General features: G+C 44.9%; 1 protein-coding gene across 1 annotated transcript in view; it reads left to right on the forward strand.

The window, feature by feature from the left end:
* The window catches only part of SCARA5 (scavenger receptor class A member 5), a 276734-nt gene that overhangs the window by 94353 nt on the left and 156607 nt on the right, over positions 1 to 25774 (forward strand). Inside the window, exon 4 of the mRNA XM_072143880.1 lies at positions 21024 to 21698. Coding sequence (XP_071999981.1) covers positions 21024 to 21698 — 675 coding nt within the window. The remainder of the gene's footprint in view (positions 1 to 21023; positions 21699 to 25774) is intronic.

Consider the following 25774-nt stretch of genomic DNA (forward strand, 5'->3'; position numbering starts at 1 on the left):
TGGGAAAATTGTATAACCTTTCCTTACACAAACCATATCAATTATTTGCTGAAAGTGGACGACCCCTTTAAGCACGATACCCAACTCTGACATCTGAGTCTCTGGCACCTGATTTGGGCAATAGACTTTGATCCCCAAATCTAATCTGACTCTTACCCTTGACTATGACTCCTGACTCTGATACTCCTGATGTCTGACAGTGACCCCGAGCACTAACAGCTGACCTCTGACCTCTGACTCAGACATGGGATTCTACGTTATCTACAGAATCCAGATTTTCCTCTCCAGGCTGTTGATCTCTGTGTCCATGATCTCAGTCTCCCTAATTTTTCCCATATTCCCATTGTAATCGCACATAATCATATGGATCTTATTTCCTTACATTCATATATAATAATAATAATAATAATTTGGGGTGGGTTTACCAGGATTCTATCGATGGTCTATGATCACATTATCAGCCGCGCCTATATGTTGGGGGGGGGGGGGGGCGTTGCTTCGCTCCCCTGTACCAGGCTGTTTGCGTTAGGCTCGTGGCTGATGTTGGCCGAGGACCAGCTCCGCCCTTTCCATGTTGTGCACAGACTTTTCCTTTTTGTCTTTGGCTATTTTAGTGGTAATTGTAATAAAATATGGTGCGTATCATGTAGTGTGAAGACAAGCCAGGAGAGTGCACGTGCGGGAATATTAACTAATGCCGCCCGGAGCGGGAGCACTGGAGACACGTCCTGTGCGAGAATACTCCACCTAAAGCCAAAGGTGACAAGGAAAAGCTTTGTATATTATCATAGACCATCATTCTCAACATCGACTACTCGTGAGCCGTTTCCATCTGCCTCATAGTCTGGAAATATTGGAGCCATGACACCGGTCACAACTGCCTCGTGGGCAGCCACTGGACCTCCGTCCTATCTCTGTGACCACTTCCGCCCCAATGAATAATCTGGGAACCTGCCATGTGTACATCCACTTTGTCAACTGAATCCTGGTACTCACCGTCCTCCAAAAGCCCTTTGGTAGTATTTTTGTGATCGATAGTTTTTATGTTCCTCACCTGTGACATTCGGTATTCATGAGATGTGCCCATCTGCCCCAAGATCCCAAAATCTTGAAACATGTTTGCTGTGACACCTGCCAAACCTGCCCCATTGGATATTACTAGACCTCCTTCTAATCGTCTTGATGGCCTATGCCCGTCTCTTCCAGAGGAGCCAATATAGGACTAGTGTGATTTTGGAGCTTGTAGTACTCACCCACCAATAAACTACTGTAATTAGAACTGCAATATGACAATCTGTGTATGGGACACCAAACACAAGAGACTGGGGCATGGAAAGACGACATTTTAGATATACGGTAATAAGGTCTTTTGGGTGGGCACTAGTAGTGTCAGGTAGGAGCAGATACAAAGGGTGGAGTTCATGTACTGAAGGGAGAACTTCTTTATAGATGATCATTCTCAAGATCGAGTGCTCACCAAGAAATTCCCATCTGACCTGTATATTCCCATGATCAGGGAACATGAAAGCCATGACACCTGACACAACATTTCCCAACCACAAGACCATCATCCAATCTTCTGGACTGTCCAGGTCCAATACATCCTGGAACAACATGGAACCATTTCCCTTTTAGAATCCATCAATCAGTGACAAAGGTAAATGGTGGTCGTCTCTACTGTATAGAGTCCAGGACTCTTCTCAGCGAGGGTCCACCCAGAGGACACATTGGATTCCTTCTTGTTCATGTCCTAGTATGACCATCTACCCTGCCATGTTGTTGCAGATGGTTTACACTCCTGTCTGCTCCAGGACATTAATACAGCCGACTTTCTTTACTTCCTCCACCAACTCCAACTCTTTGCGTCCTGTAATTGTTGTCTCTTCATTGATTCTTGAATTTTGTTTTCTTACCATAATAAAACCCCCTTGTTATTCTATGTATTTATTGTGTCCTGGTTCTCTTACATCTATTATGGCTCCTTTGTCCTCAGAAGTTGCTGACTAATCATAGTAAATATTTCATCACCTTCCTCCTCCAGATCCCCCCTTGTTATGTCTTCCCATAAAGTAGATTAGACTGAACCTTATCAATAATTATTGCCATATGGTGTGAGGTCAGAGATAAGAAACTCACTCCACCCCGCACAAGGAGCATGTATAATCCTGCAGGGGGCTCCACCTATTCCCTGGAGGAGGTGACATAGTAACATATGGCTCCGGGCCCCGATCCTGGCTGATCCCTCCTCCTGCTCCCAGGACATTGTGATACTTTACACTTCTGTATTTTTAGGATATGGGCAGTTCATGGATGGAGTCAGACTTGTAGCTGTTAGCTATGGGGCCCCAGATACAAAATCCTGAGGGGCCCAGGTATCATGTGTCATGTAGAGCACTACTGTCATAACTGGGTGTCCCATGTTAACCCTTGCTTGCCTTGACCTACAAATCTGTGCTGCCCACCCTGACCTACAACCTTCCTTTTGACTCTACATGACCACTATTAACACGAGCCCTGGAGCTTCCCACCAATGTCTCTCAGCCCTAGGCCCATCATCACCTACACCAGGGTCACTTTAAGAAGTAGTGACATGGTGATTTACCTTCATCCTTGTCTGGATCCCTGTATGAGGGTTAAAGGGTGAAAGCCAGGAAGGACCCATAGGAAGGACCCGCGGACCACGATTCCATCGGGTTCCCGAATATTTCCTTTTTGCGCCGAATTACCCCAGGTTCCCCACGCGATCAGATTGTGGCGCATCGGCGCTGGGGGGCGTGGACGTTGGACAACCCGATGGATTCGGACAAACCGCAGAATTTAAAAACGAAATTGTGTCGCAAGATCAAGCACTCACATGCACCGGGAAGAAGAAGGTGAACTCCGGCGGATCTCAGCGGAGAAGCAACACATGAAGGAAATTGGATGCATGATCTTAGTGAATCGCGGCAGAACCAAATCCTTGTCGGACAACACACCGCCGGATCGCGTCCGGACGGGTAAGTAAATCTGCCCCAATGTTTTGAGGAGAACATGCTGAGAGATTATCTGAATTAAAGCCCATAGGAGAAGAAAGCCCCTTCTATTCCCCTTCTCCACAATCTTGCCCCTATGACAACCCTACGTGACTTCGAGCTCCGGGAACCTTTGTCTCACTTGAAACCAGTCCCAGTTTCTGCTCCGGCATGACTTGTGCGCCGCCAGCATCTTCTATCCTGGACCGCTTCCATTCATCCAGACCCATCCAATTAAGAATTCTCATTTTAATAGATCCCTGCGGGGGTTTGCTTTTCTTAGTAGGTCATCCGGAAATTATTATGTATCTTGTTTATTAGGGATTAAAATCTCATAACAGGGGTCTGTGGTTTTCTGTACTTAGTTTTCTTATATGAGAAAGGAGAACATCTCTGCCGCCATTGGGATGCACTCAGGTGTCCAATGTATAGAGGCAACCGGGTCAACGCTGGGGTGTCCTATGGTTGGGGTGTCCTATGGTTGGGGTGTCCTATGGTTGAGGTGTCCTATGGTTGGGGTGTCCTATGGTTGGGGTATCCTATGGTTGGGGTGTCTCATGTTGGATTCTCACTTCTTCCATAGAATCCACAGTCATCCAGGTCATTTATATGTAATGTTTGGTTGTCCTAGGGTTGAGGTGTCTCATGTGTGATTCTCTCTCCTACTATAAGATGTAGTGGTAACAAACCTGTCCCGTAACAGCACAACCACAACCAGGCTTGGCGCTAACTGTGACTAGGTAAGTGGTGGCGAACTCACCCTGTGACGTCACTGCGGGTTATGGGCCAGGCTACAGTGCCCTGACAAGGGCAAAGCCACTATCAGGAACCTAACCAACCATCCATGAGTGACCCTACAAGGTGAAAGGGAAGACTTACTTCGCCTGGTAGCTGCTGGATGGTGGAGCGGACATGTAACTGGAATACAGATATAGACCAGTGTTCACACTAGTCTGCACTGGACAAACAACAGATACAGACAGACAAGCAGTATTGGACAGAACCGGGTCAACACCAAGATGGCGGCAAAGGTACAGAATCGTAAAGCGATAGAATGGTAGGTAAGAGTAGCAGAGGTCAAATACACAGAATAGCAACAAGAAAATAGCAAGAGCCCTAGAGCAGAGATCAGACTGAATAACCAGCAACCTCTGATGGGACTGGGCAGAATATAAAGGGAGTAATGGACACTGCCCCCAGCACTGACTGGTTTACAGTTCAGCTTTCTTTTTACCACTGCTCATGAATATTTTAAAGGGGATCTGTGATTGATTGCCATGGGCAACAAAGAATATTCTGACTTTCAGACAGCTTGATAAATTTGCCCCTGTGACCCTGGCTGTTGGTCACCTCATAGCATCATCACCTCCCAAAATCCCATTGTATTCTGGAGCTTTTAACTAAAATGCATGAGATCCCCCGAGCCCTGCCCAGGATACCCTGATTCATAGCTTTCCACTAGTTTTATTCAATTTTTTTCTTGCTTTTGCTTAGTTTTTGTATTTCAGCCCATAAGGGGTTAATACGATCCAAAACGCGACTCAAGGCCTCCAACCCTAAACACCTCATTATGGGATCCAAGGCCAATTTACAACATAATTCTAACATTTTATGGACCACCCGCAGCTGCAAACACCAATATCACAACGTTTCCCGTCCACATCCCTTTAAATCCCCGTGTAATTACCTCTGCAGATCTACGAGCCCCCTAACGAGCGCAGGGAACACGATCCTACAAACACTGCGAGAGAACCCTGTATATAGAGGAACAGAATGCGAGGCGTGTCCGTCACTCAACTGATCGTAGTATCAACAAACTGCAAAATGATGACAACGTGTCAATCATAATATTATCCCACAAAGTGGCAGGAGGGCGGCAGAACCATCTGGACACCAAATTCTTTCTATATGGTTGTATATGAATTGGATTCCTGCGATTGGGGGTGGGGGGAGACGTGTGACTATAAGGTAGGGTCTTCTATGGGGGTTGTATTTAATAAGAGGTCTGGGGTCTATTATTTGTATAGGGGTCCAGTCTGGGAGTCGGTATTCTTTTGGTCTAGTGTTTCTATTCGAGCATGGATGGTCTGGGTTCTGTGTTGATTTTGGGGTGCTTTTGGATCCATACTTTGGGGTCTAGTCTGGGTCTGGTCTGGAGGTTTGTATTTATTCTGGAGATTTATCTGGGTCTGTAGATTTATACAGTCTGATAGGCTTTCGATGCAGCATGCCTGCCAGGGCCGAACGGGGAATGGGGAGTGACTTTCTGCCGGTAGGTGACTCTTCGCACCACCGTGAGAGATGATAGGGGCATGATAAGAAGGTCTGTAAGGACCCCCCATTGAGGCACCCCCCACCAGGTTTCCTACTGTTCCCGGGCTGGTGTTAAAAGGGGAAGCCTGAGACGTTAAGGGGCAACCAAGGGGCACATGAGAAGACGGCAGGATCCAACTTACAGTCCAGGCTGTCAGCTCTACAATATCACACAACTCTCTCCTCTCCAATTCCACGACACTAAACACTCCAGCCACGTCTACACCCAGACCTAGAGAGAAAGACGTGTTATAAACTTTAGGGCCTCCCTTCTAGATGGTTGTGGGCTGCCAGACAATGAAGTAAGCCTGCTCGCTACCAGGTGACTACATATAGTAAACAATAAACATGAATAATACAATATGTTAATGAACAGTCATGAAAAACATAAATATAAACACAGATTATTAGGTGGCGATGAGGCTCCACCCAGCTGTCTCTCAGACCGGAGTTGTAGATACTATTTATGGGTTAAAGGTCTGAATTATTTTGTGGTGTGGGCTCATATTTTTTGTGTCAGGCTTGGGGTCTGATTTCCACGGTATTCCCCAGTATTCTGACTTCTGGTTGGAGGTTTAATATTATTTTTGGAATTGGGCAATTATTTTTCGGATCTTGATGGGTTGGGTTTTTTTTTGGGTCAAGATTTAAGTTTCTATAATGCGGTCTGGCCTGTACTCTGGGTCTGGGGGTCTGTATTAAATTTTTGGGCCTGATACTTCTATTTTTAGGTCTGGTCTGAGAAAAAACCTATTTGGAGTCTTGGAGTGTTTGGTTGTTGTGGGGTCTGTATATATCTTGGATTTTGGATAAATTCCAGGGTCTGGTCTGGGGTCTACATATATAATTTGTGGTCTAAAGCTCGTGGTACTCTTAGGGTTTGATATGTGTGATTCTGTGGACTCTTGGTCTGTATATATTTTGGGTCAGGTGTATTCCCTCCTAGTTCTGTTATTGCTGTCCATCAGTACCGGACAGATTCTGAATACTTCTTATATACGGGGTCCACACCTCCCATATGTTTCCAAGGTACATTATACGGTAAATTAAAATATTAAAGACACCCCCCCCCCCCTACCCTCTGTCCTATGACCCCTTCCTACTCTTAAATGCTCGGAGCTCTGGTTACCCAGTACTAAGTCTCAGACTTTGGAATGAGTGGTTTTGTCGTGGGCCCCCACACCCTTCCCCCGTGGCTCATGGTGCCAGGTACATTTGTTGGAAATGTTGGTTTCAGAAATCCCAAAATAGAAAAAACATATTGTTTCTAGAAAACATAAACCACTTATGATCCCTCCGCCGTCTCCGGCCGTCCTGGTACATGACTTTATGGTCTCGCTTGGCACCATGGGGCCGCTCTTGCCAGTTTTATGGGGTTTTGTTCTAAATCGACTTATTTAAAGGGTCTCCACCGCTGCCAGGCCCGGGACCACCGCACGCACAGGTTACAGATCCCCTCATCCGGAGCAGTTACAGGGTTTATATGGGGTGAGGGGCTGTGGTCGGGCCAACCATGGAGAAGCATGGGCAACAGCGCCCCACATAGACAATGCAATAGAAGACGTCGCGTACATCTGATACTTGACGTAGAGTTTGGATTGGATTGGGGTAAGGAGGTGACTTCACGTCTCGGCCTGTGTCCTATAGACTGGGAAACCCATCAGTAACTGAGAGGACACAACAAATCCTGCAGAGGTGGAGCAGGTCTCCAGCCGTGTCTGAACAGGTTTCTCCAGCTTTCCCCCCCCCACGGGTCAGGAATACAATGTATCAGGATAGGGAAGTGGGCGGGGCAAGCAGGGGCCATGTGTTCTGATGGGGGGGGGGCTATGCTACCTGGGCCAGGGGCAATTGTACGCTCAGGTTTAGGAGATCATCTTGTGAGATCGGGATCAGGGGTTCTGTATTTTGTGACGTTTCGGGTTTCTATGAGATTCATGTCAGGTCTGGGGTTTGGGGGTCTGTATTTATAAGGAGGGGGCTGGAGATATTTTGTAGGTTCCCTACATAACGGACTCACAGAAGGCCATGGAGAATTTTCTGGCCCGGTCTGCTGTTTGCATTGTATTTTAGGATATATTTTGGAGTTGGTTTGGGGTCTGGGATAATTCTGGGATTATATGGATTTCTACATATAAGGATGTGATTTCAGGGGGTCTGGTTTCTGGGGTCTGTATGTATATTAGGGTGGGAGGCTACTTTAAGGTCTGGTCTGGGGTCCCTATTTATGGATTTATTTTGGGGGCAGGATAAGATGTGACACGTGGGGTCTCGTCTAAAGATTTTATCTTCCGGTTCTGGACATAGTTTTGGATTCTGTATTATTTCTGTGGTCTGGGGATTGAGGGGTTACTGGTACGGGCTACACATCCGGTCATTACAGGGTTAAGCATGGACGGGTAAGTGGAGGGTGACTGGGGGAGATTTACATATTGTGCCCCTCAGGGACTGGTGCGCTGCCAGGACTCTCCATGGTTATGCGCCCCATTACTTCCCATCTGCATCCCATAAATACACTGGAACGTCCACGCTCCGATTACAGCCAAGATTAACCCTTTATAGACACAATATTCAATAAAATTAGAAAAAATAAAACCCTAAAATGTAACTGTCCCTGGTGGGTGCGGGGGCAGCGAGTAATGTCACCCCTAATTGTCTGGGTACAATTGTAACAACACCTCAGCTGTGAGATGCATGATAAAGAATATTACTGTTCACTGACAACAAGCGGAGATCTCAGGAAAAGTGAGAACTCTTATTTCTCAATGTCTTCTCAGTGTAAAGCATGGCGGATGGAACATAGATTTCAAGTATACAGGGGTTAATAAAAGTGCCCAATTGTGCCCCTATAGCAGAGGTCCTAGCTATAATGCATGTAATCGGACCAATACACCTGACCCATATCACTGCTGCACCGCACACACTTATCACTGCTACACCGCACACACTTATCACTGCTGCACCGCACACACTTATCACTGCTGCACCGCACACACTTATCACTGCTGCACCGCACACACTTATCACTGCTGCACCGCACACACTTATCACTGCTGCACCGCACACACTTACCACTGCTGCACCGCACACACACTGCTGCACCGCACACACTTATCACTGCTGCACCGCACACACTTATCACTGCTACACCGCACACACTTATCACTGCTGCACCGCACACACTTACCACTGCTGCACCGCACACACACTGCTGCACCGCACACACTTATCACTGCTACACCGCACACACTTATCACTGCTACACCGCACACACTTATCACTGCTGCACCGCACACACTTATCACTGCTGCACCGCGCACACTTATCACTGCTGCACCGCACACACTTATCACTGCTACACCGCACACACTTATCACTGCTACACCGCACACACTTATCACTACACCGCACACACTTATCACTGCTGCACCGCACACACTTATCACTGCTACACCGCACACACTTATCACTACACCGCACACACTTATCACTGCTGCACCGCACACACTTATCACTGCTACACCGCACACACTTATCACTGCTACACCGCACACACGTATCACTGCTGCACCGCACACACTCAGCTCTGCTGCACCGCACACACTTATCACTGCTACACCGCACACACTTATCACTGCTACACCGCACTCACTTATCACTACTACACCGCACACACTTACCACTGCTGCACCGCACACACTTATCACTGCTGCACCGCACACAGTTATTACTGCTACACCGCACACACTTATCACTGCTACACCGCACACACTTATTACTGCTGCACCGCACACACTTATCACTACTACACCGCACACACTTATCACTGCTACACCGCACACACTTATCACTGCTACACCGCACACACTTATCACTGCTACACCGCACACACTTATCACTGCTGCACCGCACACACTTATCACTGCTGCACCGCACACACTTATCACTGCTACACCGCACACACTTATCACTGATGCACCGCACACACTTATCACTGCTACACCGCACACACTTATCACTGCTACACCGCACACACTTATCACTGCTACACCGCACACACTTATCACTGCTGCACCGCACACACTTGTCACTTCTGCACCGCACACACTTATCGCTGCTGCACCGCACACACTTATCACTGCTGCACCGCACACACTTATCACTGCTGCACCGCACACACTTATCACTGCTGCACCGCACACACACTGCTGCACCGCACACACTTATCACTGCTACACCGCACACACTTATCACTGCTACACCGCACACACTTATCACTGCTACACCGCACACACTTATCACTGCTACACCGCACACACTTATCACTGCTACACCGCACACACTTATCACTGCTACACCGCACACACTTATCACTGCTGCACCGCGCACACTTATCACTGCTACACCGCACACACTTATCACTGCTACACCGCACACACTTATCACTGCTACACCGCACACACTTATCACTGCTACACCGCACACACTTATCACTGCTACACCGCACACACTTATCACTGCTGCACCGCGCACACTTATCACTGCTACACCGCACACACTTATCACTGCTACACCGCACACACTTATCACTGCTACACCGCACACACTTATCACTGCTACACCGCACACACTTATCACTGCTGCACCGCGCACACTTATCACTGCTACACCGCACACACTTATCACTGCTACACCGCACACACTTATCACTGCTACACCGCACACACTTATCACTGCTGCACCGCACACACTTATCACTGCTGCACCGCGCACACTTATCACTGCTGCACCGCACACACTTATCACTGCTGCACCGCACACACTTATCACTGCTACACCGCACACACTTATCACTGCTACACCGCACACACTTATCACTACACCGCACACACTTATCACTGCTGCACCGCACACACTTATCACTGCTACACCGCACACACTTATCACTACACCGCACACACTTATCACTGCTGCACCACACACACTTATCACTGCTACACCGCACACACTTATCACTGCTGCACCACACACACTTACACTGCTGCACCGCACACACTTATTACTGCTACACCGCACACACTTATCACTGCTGCACCGCACACACTTATCACTGCTACACTGCACACACTTATCACTGCTGCACCACACACACTTACACTGCTGCACCGCACACACTTATTACTGCTACACCGCACACACTTATCACTGCTGCACCGCACACACTTATCACTGCTACACCGCACACACTTATCACTGCTACACCGCACACACTTATCACTGCTACACCGCACACACTTATCACTGCTACACCGCACACACTTATCACTGCTACACCGCACACACTTATCACTGCTACACCGCACACACTTATCACTGCTACACCGCACACACTTATCACTGCTACACCGCACACACTTATCACTGCTACACCGCACACACTTATCACTGCTACACCGCACACACTTATCACTGCTACACCGCACACACTTATCACTGCTACACCGCACACACTTATCACTGCTACAATGCTATGTTGGGAATCCTGGCCTTTCTGCTATAGCTACACACAGAGGGGCAGGAAACAAAGCTAGCACTGCTACATTGGATGTGCATAACCTTTCTGCACCTGACAAACTATTCTCCCTATAACAAATGTAACTCTGCTATGTCTACACCATCAGATCAATGACTTCATCTACCGCCCAGCTGACAAACTCAGTACATCTCAGGGACGTCTACACACTCAGCTCTGCTTCATCTGACAAACTCAGTACATCTCAGGGACGTCTACACACTCAGCTCTGCTTCATCTGACAAACTCAGTACATCTCAGGGACGTCTACACACTCAGCTCTGCTTCATCTGACAAACTCAGGACATCTCAGGGACGTCTACACACTCAGCTCTGCTTCATCTGACAAACTCATTACATCTCAGGGACGTCTACACACTCAGCTCTGCTTCATCTGACAAACTCAGGACATCTCAGGGACGTCTACACACTCAGCTCTGCTTCATCTGCAAACTGACAAGCTCCGGCTTCCTCCGCTGGACCAAGTTAGCTCTGCTACATCCAAACATCCTAATCTTTTTTATATGTAACAAACACAGCACTGCTACATCTACACCTGACACACTCAGCACTGCTGCATTGATGACCTCTCTCAATTTGGTAACCTAGCGTAACATATCTCCACTCGACAAACTCAGCACTGCTACATCTCAGCCATTTAATTTCTACACCTGACACACACAGTTTATATATATATATATTCATCGGTCTAAGCCCTGCTACATCTACACCTGACACAGTCAACTCAACTACATCCACACACTCAGCTCTGCTGCATTGTAATAGGTTAAGCCCAACATTACTGCACCTGACATACTCAGCACTGCTACATCTGATAGTCATGACCCTTCCACACCTATTTGTCGGTCTCAGCTCTGCTACATCTGCGTGCTGCAGGGGTTAAGGCAGTAAATCACATGACACGTGGGGTTTATGCGGCGCTGGCGCTGCGCCCGGGCACATTAGCGATTCCTCCTCCGGTTTCTGCGCAGCAGAGTAATGTTCCCGGTGATTGGCTGATGACTGCGCTGCCTGTGATCAGTACATGTAGCCAGATGCCTAGGGCCCCACACTGCTAGGGGCCCCCAGGATGGAACATTCCTCATTGACCCCTTCCTTACCATAGATCAGCAATGGACATCACATTAACCCTTCTGATGGCAGAGAACACCTAAGATATTCAAATATTGTACATTTTCTATCCCTGAGGGGCCCCGCTGCATCCACTGACCCTGAAAATCTAAATCTGACTCTTACTATTGTACTATTTCCAAGATCTCTGCTTGTTGTCAGTGAATAGAAAAAAAAAATATCAAAAATTCCTTTACTTTTTCTCTGTCCTCTTCTCAGAGCTGGGGGTTTGTTACAATGTATCAGTGTGGATTTTAGGTGGGTGATGTCAAGGGAAACAGGAGTATTTTTTTTATGGCTTTACTGCTCCTACTATAAAAAAAACCCACAAAACTCATTCTGGCTTTCTCCAACCTCCACTGCTGGAGGTTTGTTACAGTGTATCAGTATAGATAATAGCCATGTAATCCTTAGGATAGATGATTTCAGGGATGGAAAGAGAGGGCATTAATGATGGATTATTGTACTGTAAAGAATCCACAGAACTCCTTCTGACTGCCTTCAACCACCACTGCTGGAGGTTTGTTACAGTGTATCAGTATAGATAATAGCCATGTAATCCTTAGGATAGATGATTTCAGGGATGGAAAGAGAGGGCATTAATGATGGATTGCATTTGGCTTCTCTGCTCTTACTGTAAAGAACTCTCAAAACCAATTTGGGCTTCCATTACTGAGCACTTGTTACAATGTATCAGTGTAGATTTCGGGGCAGGATAATTCAGGGGAAGGAATGGGGGAGATTTATAATGGGTTATTTTCTGTTTCACTGTAATGTAGAAGAACCCACAACACTGATTCTGACTTTATCCAACTTCCAATGCTGGGGACTTGTTACAATGTATCAGTGTAGACAAAAGCCATTTCTTATCTGGTGACGTCAGGGTCAGAATGTAGTGGAGTTTAGTGATGGATTATTTGTCACCTCAATGCTTGAGCCGTAGAGAAGCCCAAGCTCTTTTTCTCTTTTTCTGACTTCCCCCGACCACCACTAGGGGGAGCCGGCCGCAGCTGCTGATCTTCCGCTTCATACAATGTGGATTCCTCTTGCCTCAGGCATTCAGTGACTTTCTTTCCAAGTTTCCTTAATGACCCAATCCATTTGTAGGATTTTATGATGTTTCCTTGGCCTCGTTTGTCCCTTGACTCATCCCTTTTGTGTCCAAAACAAATCCAATTATCCCCATTCGTAACTTAATGGCTCAGTCTTAAAAACAAATTTATGAGCCATAACAGAGAAATCGTCCAGCTCCACCGCACACACAGCGCCTGGAGGACTCGGGCGCGGGGGGGGGACAACAGACAGGACAGATCCATATAGTAAGATCAGGCCCTTAGTCGTGTGGCCCCCCAGAGGTAAGTGTCTATAGTAGAAGAGGAGACTAGTATGAAACTCTCCCCTTCTTATTGGTTGGCTCCAGCTTTACATATGTTAGTACCGCCCCCGAGGAAAATGGGTGCAACCAAACTAAGGTTGGGGTCTCCTATTTGTATGGCAGGGCCTCCTCTATAGTACATGGAGGAGATGTAGCCTGCAGATCCTAGACCACAGGGTGACGCCTGCAGTATATAGACTTTATGTGCACTAAATGACAGGATATGGTGGAGAGGAAGAGCGCAGAGCATGTTTGTACCACCCATGAGGAAACACATATGGCCAGACTAAGTCTGGGGTTCTCCAAGTTGTACAACAGGGCCGCCCCTATGGTACATGTAAGAATCGCAGCCTTCAGCTCCCAGACCACAGTACAGGATTTTTTCTCTATCTATTTTTTATCATAAATGATTAGGTTGTGATGGGGAGGAGGAGCACAAAGCACGTTAGTACCGCCCATGAGGAATAAAGGATGCGCCTAAACGGAAAATGTGTCCCCCAACTAAACTAAGGTTGGGATCTTCTATTTGCTTTCCAGGCCAAATCTCCTGCTCCTCTGCCGAACCTTGTACTTATCCTAACATGATGGTCTGGAAGAAACAATATTCACTGGAATAGAACTACAATGTGTGGTGGATAGCAGCCGGGGTTCACATACTTTTACTATACCAAAGCTGTGTGACCAACCTAATGTGACCCGATTGGGTCAGAGCAACATGACTCTTCCATCACATGGAAAATATAGGACAGAATGTAACAAGATCACAATAGAAACTGAGAAGAGGAGATGGACCGTGATGTGATAGTACAGGGATAATACACACAGTGATGTCACAGTACAGGGATAATACACACAGTGATGTCACAGTACAGAGATAATACACACAGTGATGTCACACTACAGAGATAATACACACCGTGATGTCACAGTACAGGGATAATACACACAGTGATGTCACAGTACAGGGATAATACACACAGTGATGTCACAGTACATGGATAATACACACAGCGATGTCACAGTACAGGTATAATACACACAGTGATGTCACAGTACATAGATAATACACACAGTGATGTCACAGTACAGGGATAATACACACAGTGATGTCACAGTACATAGATAATACACACAGTGATGTCACAGTACAGGGATAATACACACAGTGATATCACAGTACAGAGATAATACACACAGTGATGTCACAGTACAGGGATAATACACACAGTGATGTCACAGTACAGGGATAATACACACAGTGATGTCACAGTACATAGATAATACACACAGTGATGTCACACTACAGAGATAATACACACCGTGATGTCACAGTACAGGGATAATACACACAGTGATGTCACAGTACATGGATAATACACACAGCGATGTCACAGTACAGGTATAATACACACAGTGATGTCACAGTACATAGATAATACACACAGTGATGTCACAGTACAGGGATAATACACACAGTGATGTCACAGTACATAGATAATACACACAGTGATGTCACAGTACAGGGATAATACACACAGTGATATCACAGTACAGAGATAATACACACAGTGATGTCACAGTACAGGGATAATACACACAGTGATGTCACAGTACAGGGATAATACACACAGTGATGTCACAGTACATAGATAATACACACAGTGATGTCACAGTACAGGGATAATACACACAGTGATATCACAGTACAGAGATAATACACACAGTGATGTCACAGTACAGGGATAATACACACAGTGATGTCACAGTACAGGGATAATACACACAGTGATGTCACAGTACAGGGATAATACACACAGTGATGTCACAGTACAGGGATAATACACACAGTGATGTCACAGTACAGGGATAATACACACAGTGATGTCACAGTACAGGGATAATACACACAGTGATGTCACAGTAAAGAGATAATACACACAGTGATGTCACAGTACAGGGATAATACACACAGTGATATCACAGTACAGAGATAATACACACAGTGATGTCACAGTACAGGAATAATACACACAGTGATGTCACAGTACAGGGATAATACACACAGTGATGTCACAGTACAGGGATAATACACACAGTGATGTCACAGTACAGGGATAATACACACAGTGATGTCACAGTCAAGGGATAATACACACAGTGATGTCACAGTACAGGGATAATACACACAGTGATGTCACAGTACAGGGATAATACACACAGTGATGTCACAGTACAGGGATAATACACACAGTGATGTCACAGTACAGGGATAATACACACAGTGATGTCACAGTACAGGGATAATACACACAGTGATGTCACAGTAAAGAGATAATACACACAGTGATGTCACAGTACAGGGATAATACACACAGTGATGTCACAGTACAGGGATAATACACACAGTGATGTCACAGTACAGGGATAATACACACAGTGATGTCACAGTAAAGAGATAATACACACAGTGATGTCACAGTACAGGGATAATACACACAGTGATGTCACAGTACAGGGATAATACAAACAGTGATGTCACAGTACAGGGATAATACACACAGTGATGTCACAGTAAAGAGATAATACACACAGTGATGTCACAGTAAAGAGATAATACACACAGTGATGTCACAGTACAGAGATAATACACACAGTGATGTCACAGTACAGGGATAATACACACAGCGATGTCACAGTACAGGGATAATACACACAGCGATGTCACAGTACAGGGATAATACACACAGTGATGTCACAGTACAGGGATAATACACACAGTGATGTCACAGTACAGGGATAATACACACAGTGATGTCACAGTAAAGAGATAATACACACAGCGATTTCACAGTACAGGGATAGTACACACAGTGATGTCACAGTAAAGAGATAATACACACAGTGATGTCACAGTACAGATTATAATGCACAGTGATGTCACAGTACAGGGATAATACACACAGTGATGTCACAGTACAGAGATAATACACACAGTGATGGCACAGTAAAGAGATAATACACACAGTGATGTCACAGGACAGGGATAATACACACAGTGATGTCACAGTACAGGATAATACACACAGTGATGTCACAGTACAGGGATAATACACACAGTGATGTCACAGTACATGGATAATACACACAGTGATGTCACAGTACAGGGATAATACACACAGTGATGTCACAGTACAGGGATAATACACACAGTGATGTCACAGTACAGGGATAATACACACAGTGATGTCACAGTACAGGGATAATACACACAGTGATGTCACAGTACAGGGATAATACACACAGTGATGTCACAGTACAGGGATAATACACACAGTGATGTCACAGTAAAGAGATAATACACACAGTGATGTCACAGTACAGGGATAATACAAACAGTGATGTCACAGTACAGGGATAATACACACAGCGATGTCACAGTACAGGGATAATACACACAGCGATGTCACAGTACAGGGATAATACACACAGTGATGTCACAGTACAGGGATAATACACACAGTGATGTCACAGTACAGGGATAATACACACAGTGATGTCACAGTAAAGAGATAATACACACAGCGATTTCACAGTACAGGGATAGTACACACAGTGATGTCACAGTAAAGAGATAATACACACAGTGATGTCACAGTACAGATTATAATGCACAGTGATGTCACAGTACAGGGATAATACACACAGTGATGTCACAGTACAGAGATAATACACACAGTGATGGCACAGTAAAGAGATAATACACACAGTGATGTCACAGGACAGGGATAATACACACAGTGATGTCACAGTACAGGATAATACACACAGTGATGTCACAGTACAGGGATAATACACACAGTGATGTCACAGTACATGGATAATACACACAGTGATGTCACAGTACAGGGATAATACACACAGTGATGTTACAGTACAGGGATAATACACACAGTGATGTCACAGTAAAGAGATAATACACACAGCGATTTCACAGTACAGGGATAGTACACACAGTGATGTCACAGTAAAGAGATAATACACACAGTGATGTCACAGTACAGATTATAATGCACAGTGATGTCACAGTACAGGGATAATACACACAGTGATGTCACAGTACAGAGATAATACACACAGTGATGGCACAGTAAAGAGATAATACACACAGTGATGTCACAGGACAGGGATAATACACACAGTGATGTCACAGTACAGGATAATACACACAGTGATGTCACAGTACAGGGATAATACACACAGTGATGTCACAGTACATGGATAATACACACAGTGATGTCACAGTACAGGGATAATACACACAGTGATGTCACAGTACAGGGATAATACACACAGTGATGTCACAGTAAAGAGATAATACACACAGCGATGTCACAGTACAGAGATAATACACACAGTGATGTCACAGTACAGGGATAATACACACAGTGATGTCACAGTACAGGGATAATACACACAGTGATGTCACAGTACAGGGATAATACACACAGTGATGTCACAGCAAAGAGATAATACACACAGCGATGTCACAGTACAGGGATAGTACACACAGTGATGTCACAGTAAAGAGATAATACACACAGTGATGTCACAGTACAGATTATAATGCACAGTGATGTCACAGTACAGGGATAATACACACAGCGATGTCACAGTACAGGGATAATACACACAGTGATGTCACAGTACAGAGATAATACACACAGTGATGGCACAGTAAAGAGATAATACACACAGTGATGTCACAGTACAGGGATAATACACACAGTGATGTCACAGTACAGAGATAATACACACAGTGATGTCACAGTACAGGGATAATACACACAGTGATGTCACAGTACAGGGATAATACACACAGTGATGTCACAGTACAGGGATAATACACACAGTGATGTCACAGCAAAGAGATAATACACACAGCGATGTCACAGTACAGGGATAATACACACAGTGATGTCACAGTACAGGGATAATACACACAGTGATGTCACAGTACAGGGATAATACACACAGTGATGTCACAGCAAAGAGATAATACACACAGTGATGTCACAGTAAAGAGATAATACACACAGTGATGTCACAGTACAGATTATAATGCACAGTGATGTCACAGTACAGGGATAATACACACAGCGATGTCACAGTACAGGGATAATACACACAGTGATGTCACAGTACAGAGATAATACACACAGTGATGGCACAGTAAAGAGATAATACACACAGTGATGTCACAGGACAGGGATAATACACACAGTGATGTCACAGTACAGGATAATACACACAGTGATGTCACAGTACAGGGATAATACACACAGTGATGTCACAGTACATGGATAATACACACAGTGATGTCACAGTACATGGATAATACACACAGTGATGTCACAGTACAGGGCTAATACACACAGTGATGTCACAGTACAGAGATAATACACACAGTGATGTCACAGTACAGGGATAATACACACAGTGATGTCACAGTACAGGGATAATACACACAGTGATGTCACAGTACAGGGATAATACACACAGTGATGTCACAGTACAGGGGATAATACACACAGTGATGTCACAGTACAGGGATAATACACACAGTGATGTCACAGTACAGGGATAATACACACAGTGATGTCACAGTACAGAGATAATACACACAGTGATGTCACAGTACAGGGATAGTACACACAGTGATGTCACAGTAAAGAGATAATACACACAGCGATGTTACAGTACAGGAATAATACACACAGTGATGTCACAGTACAGATTATAATGCACAGTGATGTCACAGTAAAGAGATAATACACACAGCGATGTCACAGTACAGGGATAATACACACAGCGATGTCACAGTACAGATTATAATGCACAGTGATGTCACAGTACAGGGATAATACACAGTGATGTCACAGTACAGGGATAATACACAGAGAGATGTCACAGTACAGGGATAATACACACAGTGATGTCACAGTACAGGGATAATACACACAGTGATGTCACAGTACAGGGATAGTACACACAGTGATGTCACAGTACCGGGATAATACACACAGTGATGTCACAGTACAGGGATAATACACACAGTGATGTCACAGTACAGAGATAATACACACAGTGATGTCACAGTACAGAGATAATACACACAGTGATGTCACAGTACAGGGATAATACACACAGTGATGTCACAGTACAGGGATAATACACACAGTGATGTCACAGTAAAGAGATAATACACACAGTGATGTCACAGTACAGATTATAATGCACAGTGATGTCACAGTACAGAGATAATACACACAGTGATGGCACAGTAAAGAGATAATACACACAGTGATGTCACAGGACAGGGATAATACACACAGTGATGTCACAGTACAGAGATAATGCACACAGTGATGTCACAGTACAGGGATAATACACACAGTGATGTCACAGTACAGGATAATACACACAGTGATGTCACAGTACAGGGATAATACACACAGTGATGTCACAGTACAGGGGATAATACACACAGTGATGTCGCAGTACAGAGGTAATGCACACAGTGATGTCACAGTACAGGGATAATACACACAGTGATGTCACAGTACAGGATAATACACACAGTGATGTCACAGTACATGTATAATCCACACAGTGATGTCACAGTACAGAGATAATACACACAGTGATGACACAGTACAGGGATAATACACACAGTGATGTCACAGTACAGGGATAATACACACAGTGATGTCACAGTACAGAGATAATACACACAGTGATGTCACAGTACAGGGATAATACACACAGTGATGTCACAGTACAGGGATAATAAACACAGTGATGTCACAGTACAGGGATAACACACACAGTGATGTCACAGTACAGGGATAATACACACAGTGATGTCACAGTACAGGGATAATACACACAGTGATGTCACAGTACAGGGATAATACACACAGTGATGTCACAGTACAGGGATAATACACACAGTGATGTCACAGTACAGATTATAATGCACAGTGATGTCACAGTAAAGAGATAATACACACAGTGATGTCACAGTACAGATTATAATGCACAGTGATGTCACAGTAAAGAGATAATACACACAGTGATGTCACAGTACAGATTATAATGCACAGTGATGTCACAGTACAGAGATAATACACACAGTGATATCACAGTACAGGGATAATACACACAGTGATGTCACAGTACAGGTATAATACACACAGCTTTGTCACAGTACAGAGATAATACACACAGTGATGTCACAGTAAAGAGATAATACACACAGTGATGTCACAGTACAGATTATAATGCACAGTGATGTCACAGTACAGGGATAATACACACAGTGATGTCACAGTACAGAGATAATACACACAGTGATGTCACAGTACAGAGATAATACACACAGTGATGGCACAGTAAAGAGATAATACACACAGTGATGTCACAGTACAGAGATAATACACACAGTGATGTCACAGTACAGAGATAATACACACAGTGATGTCACAGTACAGGGATAATGATGTCTCTGAATACTGATGTCCCCTATGTATCTCTTCTAATGCTGCTCTTTTTCTCCCTCCAGTCTCCAGACCTCAGAGCGCCCCAGAAGACCTGAAGGTCCTGACAAGTAATGTTAATCGTCTGAATGAGAGCTACAGGGACCTTCAGTTTAAGCTCATGCAGCTCACCTTCAAGGGAGACTTCATGGACCATATCTGGAAGCTGCAGGACCTCTTCCAGAACCACACAGACTCCTTATTTCAGTTGACTGAATCTTTGCAAAAACTTGAGAAGAACCTTAATGAGGTCCAAGATGTGACCTCCAAGACGGACACCATTGTCTCAAGCCTTGGTGTCCGTCTCAATCAGATCAGTGAATTACACTCTCTGGATATCTACAAACTATCAGCAGAAGTCAACAGCAGTCGGTATGGCTGGAGCGGCCATGACACCGCGCTGAAGGACCTGACCACCAAGGTTGAAGGACTGAATGAGCAGATCACCATCTTGATGGACACCTTAAATACTTTAAATTGGACTTTTTCCTATGACATAGGAATCCATCAGTCAAGAATACAAGAACTTCAAGGTCTCATAACCAACGTCTCGGAGGACACCAGACAAACGAGACTTCTTCATATAGTGATGGAGCAGCAGCTGAAGCATGAGATGGCTCTGATCAACAACGTCACCGAAGATCTGCGCCTCAAAGACTGGGAACATTCCATAGCCTTGAAGAACATCACCGTACTTAGAGGTAGGTCATTGTCTTATGTGGGGTACTTTGAGGGTGCGTTTTTCAGATGCAGTTTTTAATTTTCCACCAAACACTCAGGGTGGCAGTTCTATTTTCCCCTCTCCCAGCAGGAAATCTCAGCAATATCAAGTGTTGGATTCCTTCCAGCTACATCTGTATAGACGCTTTTTACTCTAAGGGCTGATAATTCAGGTAGAAGCAGAGGTGGACATATGGTGGTCATGTGTCAAATTCTTTCACATGTTTCTATTGTTTTTGCTCCTCCTGGATAATCAGCCACTTCACCAACCTGGACAGTGGTTTTTATATGCACTTCGGTGCTGGCATAATGCAGCTAACACTCGCTGTGTATGGAGAGGGCCCAGCCCGTGAGGGTGCTCCATACATCATTAACCGACATGTGCCGTACAGCTACATCACATGTCGGAAAGGGGTTAAACCGATTAGCTGGAGGGGGAGGAGGTGGACTGTGTGTGGGAACATGAGTGCAGACTGTAGACAGGACAGACCAGACAAGCTCCTCAGCTCCTGCCTGATGAAGAAGCCGCTTTCTGTAATTACTGAGCAGAGACGGAAACGAGCGCATTGCATAACACCTCTCCCTCCTCTGACCCTGGATAGGAAAGGGGCTGAGTAAGGCAGAAATCATTAGTAGGCTACACTAACGTATTAAAGTTACACTTTAAAGCTACTGGGACCCAACACTAATTCTGTAGAAGTTCTATATATTTATAGACTTTGCTCCACTTACGGGGAAGATACAACTAAGGACCCTCCTAAGGATTTTAGGCCTAAGGACCTCTGCCACTTTCGTCCTGCACGATTGGCCTAGGAGTCAAGAATTAATCCAAAACCCAACTAGATCTAGATATTCTGTAGCACACGGGTCCTTTGGTTTCATTGTGCTTCACAGCTATTTCTGTTAACCCTGTAGGTCCTGCTGGCCACACCATTCCACACCATTAGGAAATTCAAGCCAATGAATAAAACTCTTCGCACTAATCCAACACATTAGTGAAAGCACACTTACTGATAACTCTTCTGTCCAGCATAGAGTATGAGTAGAGCATGTGGCCCAAGATATGGAGACGTCATATTGTAACATATAGGTTTGAGGTTTATTTTCCCCTCTCACAGCGGGAACTCACAGAAATCTCAAGCGTCAATTTTCTCCAATCAATCCGATTCATTTTAAAAGCCCCTTATATCTCTAAAGCCTAACACTACTGATGTATAAAACTTTACTATATCTCCATATACCATGTGACATACTCCTGTTCCTTCAACCTTGAGGAATCAGGATGACTACACCAGGCCAGGCACCTTTGCTGTGGGCTTTTCTGAGATATTGGATGAATTTGATCTGTGGGAATTGATTGCCACCCACAAGACATGCAATGGCATCTTAAGATTAAATTGCTTGATTACTAAGTCACCAGATGGGCGGCATGTCATGACCTATACTCACTGCTTTCATGGTTTTTGTCACAATGTCAACCCCAATGAGAGGCGTCTAGTTTTCATAGCTCTAGGTCATGAAACATGTAAGCCACGGTGTGCTGAGATCTTATCAGGGCGGTGTAAGACTTCCAGATGTGAATGTGTTGCTTTCCTACGTCTTCTGGTTCCACTTTACGCGGGGATAACTTGCTGACTTGGCCTCCTGGTGGTTTTGTATTATTTTTCTGACTACATGTTATACTGTATTTATAAAAGTATCTTGTAGCTCTGGAGCCACCTGTGGTCCTCAAGCTTCCCAGATGTGGCTTCATAGTTTGTTGAAGTGGCATCAGAGAAACCCTGGCATGGCAGGAACTTTGTCCCTAGATCATTAACAAATAAAGTTATAGAAGTTTTTAAACCTGACAATACAATCTGAACAACTACGGGTCCCCACCGGTCTCATGACCCAACCAATGACTGGCCAACCTGGCACTTCATGTATGTTGTGTCGGAAGCAGGAAGTAGAGACTACTTGGACCCGGATGTAGTTGTTCCAGTGATGGGGGATTGGTGAGGTGAGGAATAATTTCCTGACCCCCAAATCTTTACCCTCTAGACATTCAATGTCATTAGACTTACAATAGGTCTAGGTCTAGCCACAACGGTTAACCAAAATAAGGAATAAGCAAAAAGTCATAAGTTCAAGTCTTGGCCGTAGGATTTGTAGGAATATAAAAATGGACTGGACCAGGACATGTAAGGACAGACCATTGGTGAGGACCAGAAGAGAAGGAGCTGTGAGGGAGCACAAGGGGTGAAAGTGGACAACTGACCGGTCAGAACTGGATATTCCATCTCCTTAATGGTGGCCTATACTCAGGAATAGATTGCTGCATAAGAAACATCCCATCCTGCTGCTATGTCGGTCCTGATCATGTGAAGTTCACTTGTGACCTCAGCAGAGGGTCAAACAACCTGGATCAGATGTCCCTCAAATTCCTTATTTCATTATGCAGTAAAGCAATCAACCTTCGGGGTCACGGAACAGGACACCCTACAAGTTCTTATTCTACGTTCTCACAATGATATCTGGAATAAGTCATATTGGGATATCGTTTCTTTAGGTTTAATATCCCTTTAATTGAGCGCCTTAGCGAGAGCTTTAATGGGCGCCATGCTGGTTTTAAACATCTTAATGGTCTTAATATTAACAAAGAACTTCAAAGCCTGATGGGGGGGAATACATAGGATATCTGTAGACGTTGTGCAGCGGGTCACATGAGGTGAATACTGAAGGAACAAGTTGTTTGAAATTGGGAGATCATGAGGCGCAGATCTGGCCAGCGGATAGATAGATTGTACAAGCTGGTGGACAGATGCTGCACGTGGCGTCTACTGTGTCTGCGCATTCACTGTCACCTCCATCATCCACCGGAGAACATCAGGACCAGAGAATAATCTGCCGGATATGTGTATACTGCTCCACTATCTCATCTATCCGTCCATCCATATCTATCTATTGTCTGTTCCATCTCTCTATCTATACTCCAGGCTTATGAGAACCCCAGGGCAGAAGATGTCGCCCCCTTCTGGCCGCTCTTCACTCTCCTAATTAGGTGAAGAACTTCCACATTATTTCCAGCCCCATAAATCGGAGCAGTGACTGTAAAGGCTCGGAGATCTCTCCGTGTGTTTTCCTTCAGGAGAAGATTTTTTGTTCCATGGCTTTCCCAATAGTTTTCCCAATTTTATGTTGAATATTCATAACACGATAACGAGTGCCAGAAAACAAAAACCAGAGCACTTGGCGTCCGCGGCCTCTCACCAGCGCTCTCACTATGAGACAGCAGAATCTCATGATCTGCTCCTGTGGCCACAAAAAAACTAAAAGTACAAGAACCCAAACTATGAAATATGGAGAAGGTCCAATAATCCGCCATCTTGTCATCTGGAAATTCCATCAGATTTTCTACTCTATTTCCAGAGACTATGTCAAAAATATTTTAATCTACATATATTTTTCTATTCTATAGAATATCTAAAACTTTGGTGGTCATGGGTCCAGAATATTCCAACATGGTCTATCACATGGGTACAGATACCAGAACTATAAAGGGCAAACCTCAGTATCCAAAGAATGGGGGCCCAACAATAGACACAATACTGTGGGGCTGCTCCAGCACTGGATGGAGTCAAAAGCTGAGGATATGGTTTAAATGGGGGACCCAAAACAGCTGATAGATGTGGGAACCGAGACAACCAACCGGTAAGATAGCCCACAGATGGTCAACAGTATCACAGTAGCCCACAGATGGTCAACGGTATCACAGTAGCCCACAGATGGTCAACAATATCACAGTAGCCCACAGATGGTCAACAGTATCACAGTGGCCCACAGATGGTCAACAGTATCACAGTGGCCCACAGATGGTCAACAGTATAACATATCTAACAGGAGCCTGAAAACCTCAGAAAGGAAGTCCCTTTAGTGTCCCAGGAGACTGTATCTCAGGGCATGACATCTTGGATGGCCCTTTGGCAGGAGGTCCACGGGCCCTGTGGTTCCACATCCATTATGCGCATAGATTTGCACATGATAATTTATAAGCTGCTAGCATTGTCATGCACCATCA

This window comes from Engystomops pustulosus, chromosome 3, assembly GCF_040894005.1.
Source record: "Engystomops pustulosus chromosome 3, aEngPut4.maternal, whole genome shotgun sequence".
Classification (NCBI taxonomy): domain Eukaryota; kingdom Metazoa; phylum Chordata; class Amphibia; order Anura; family Leptodactylidae; genus Engystomops; species Engystomops pustulosus.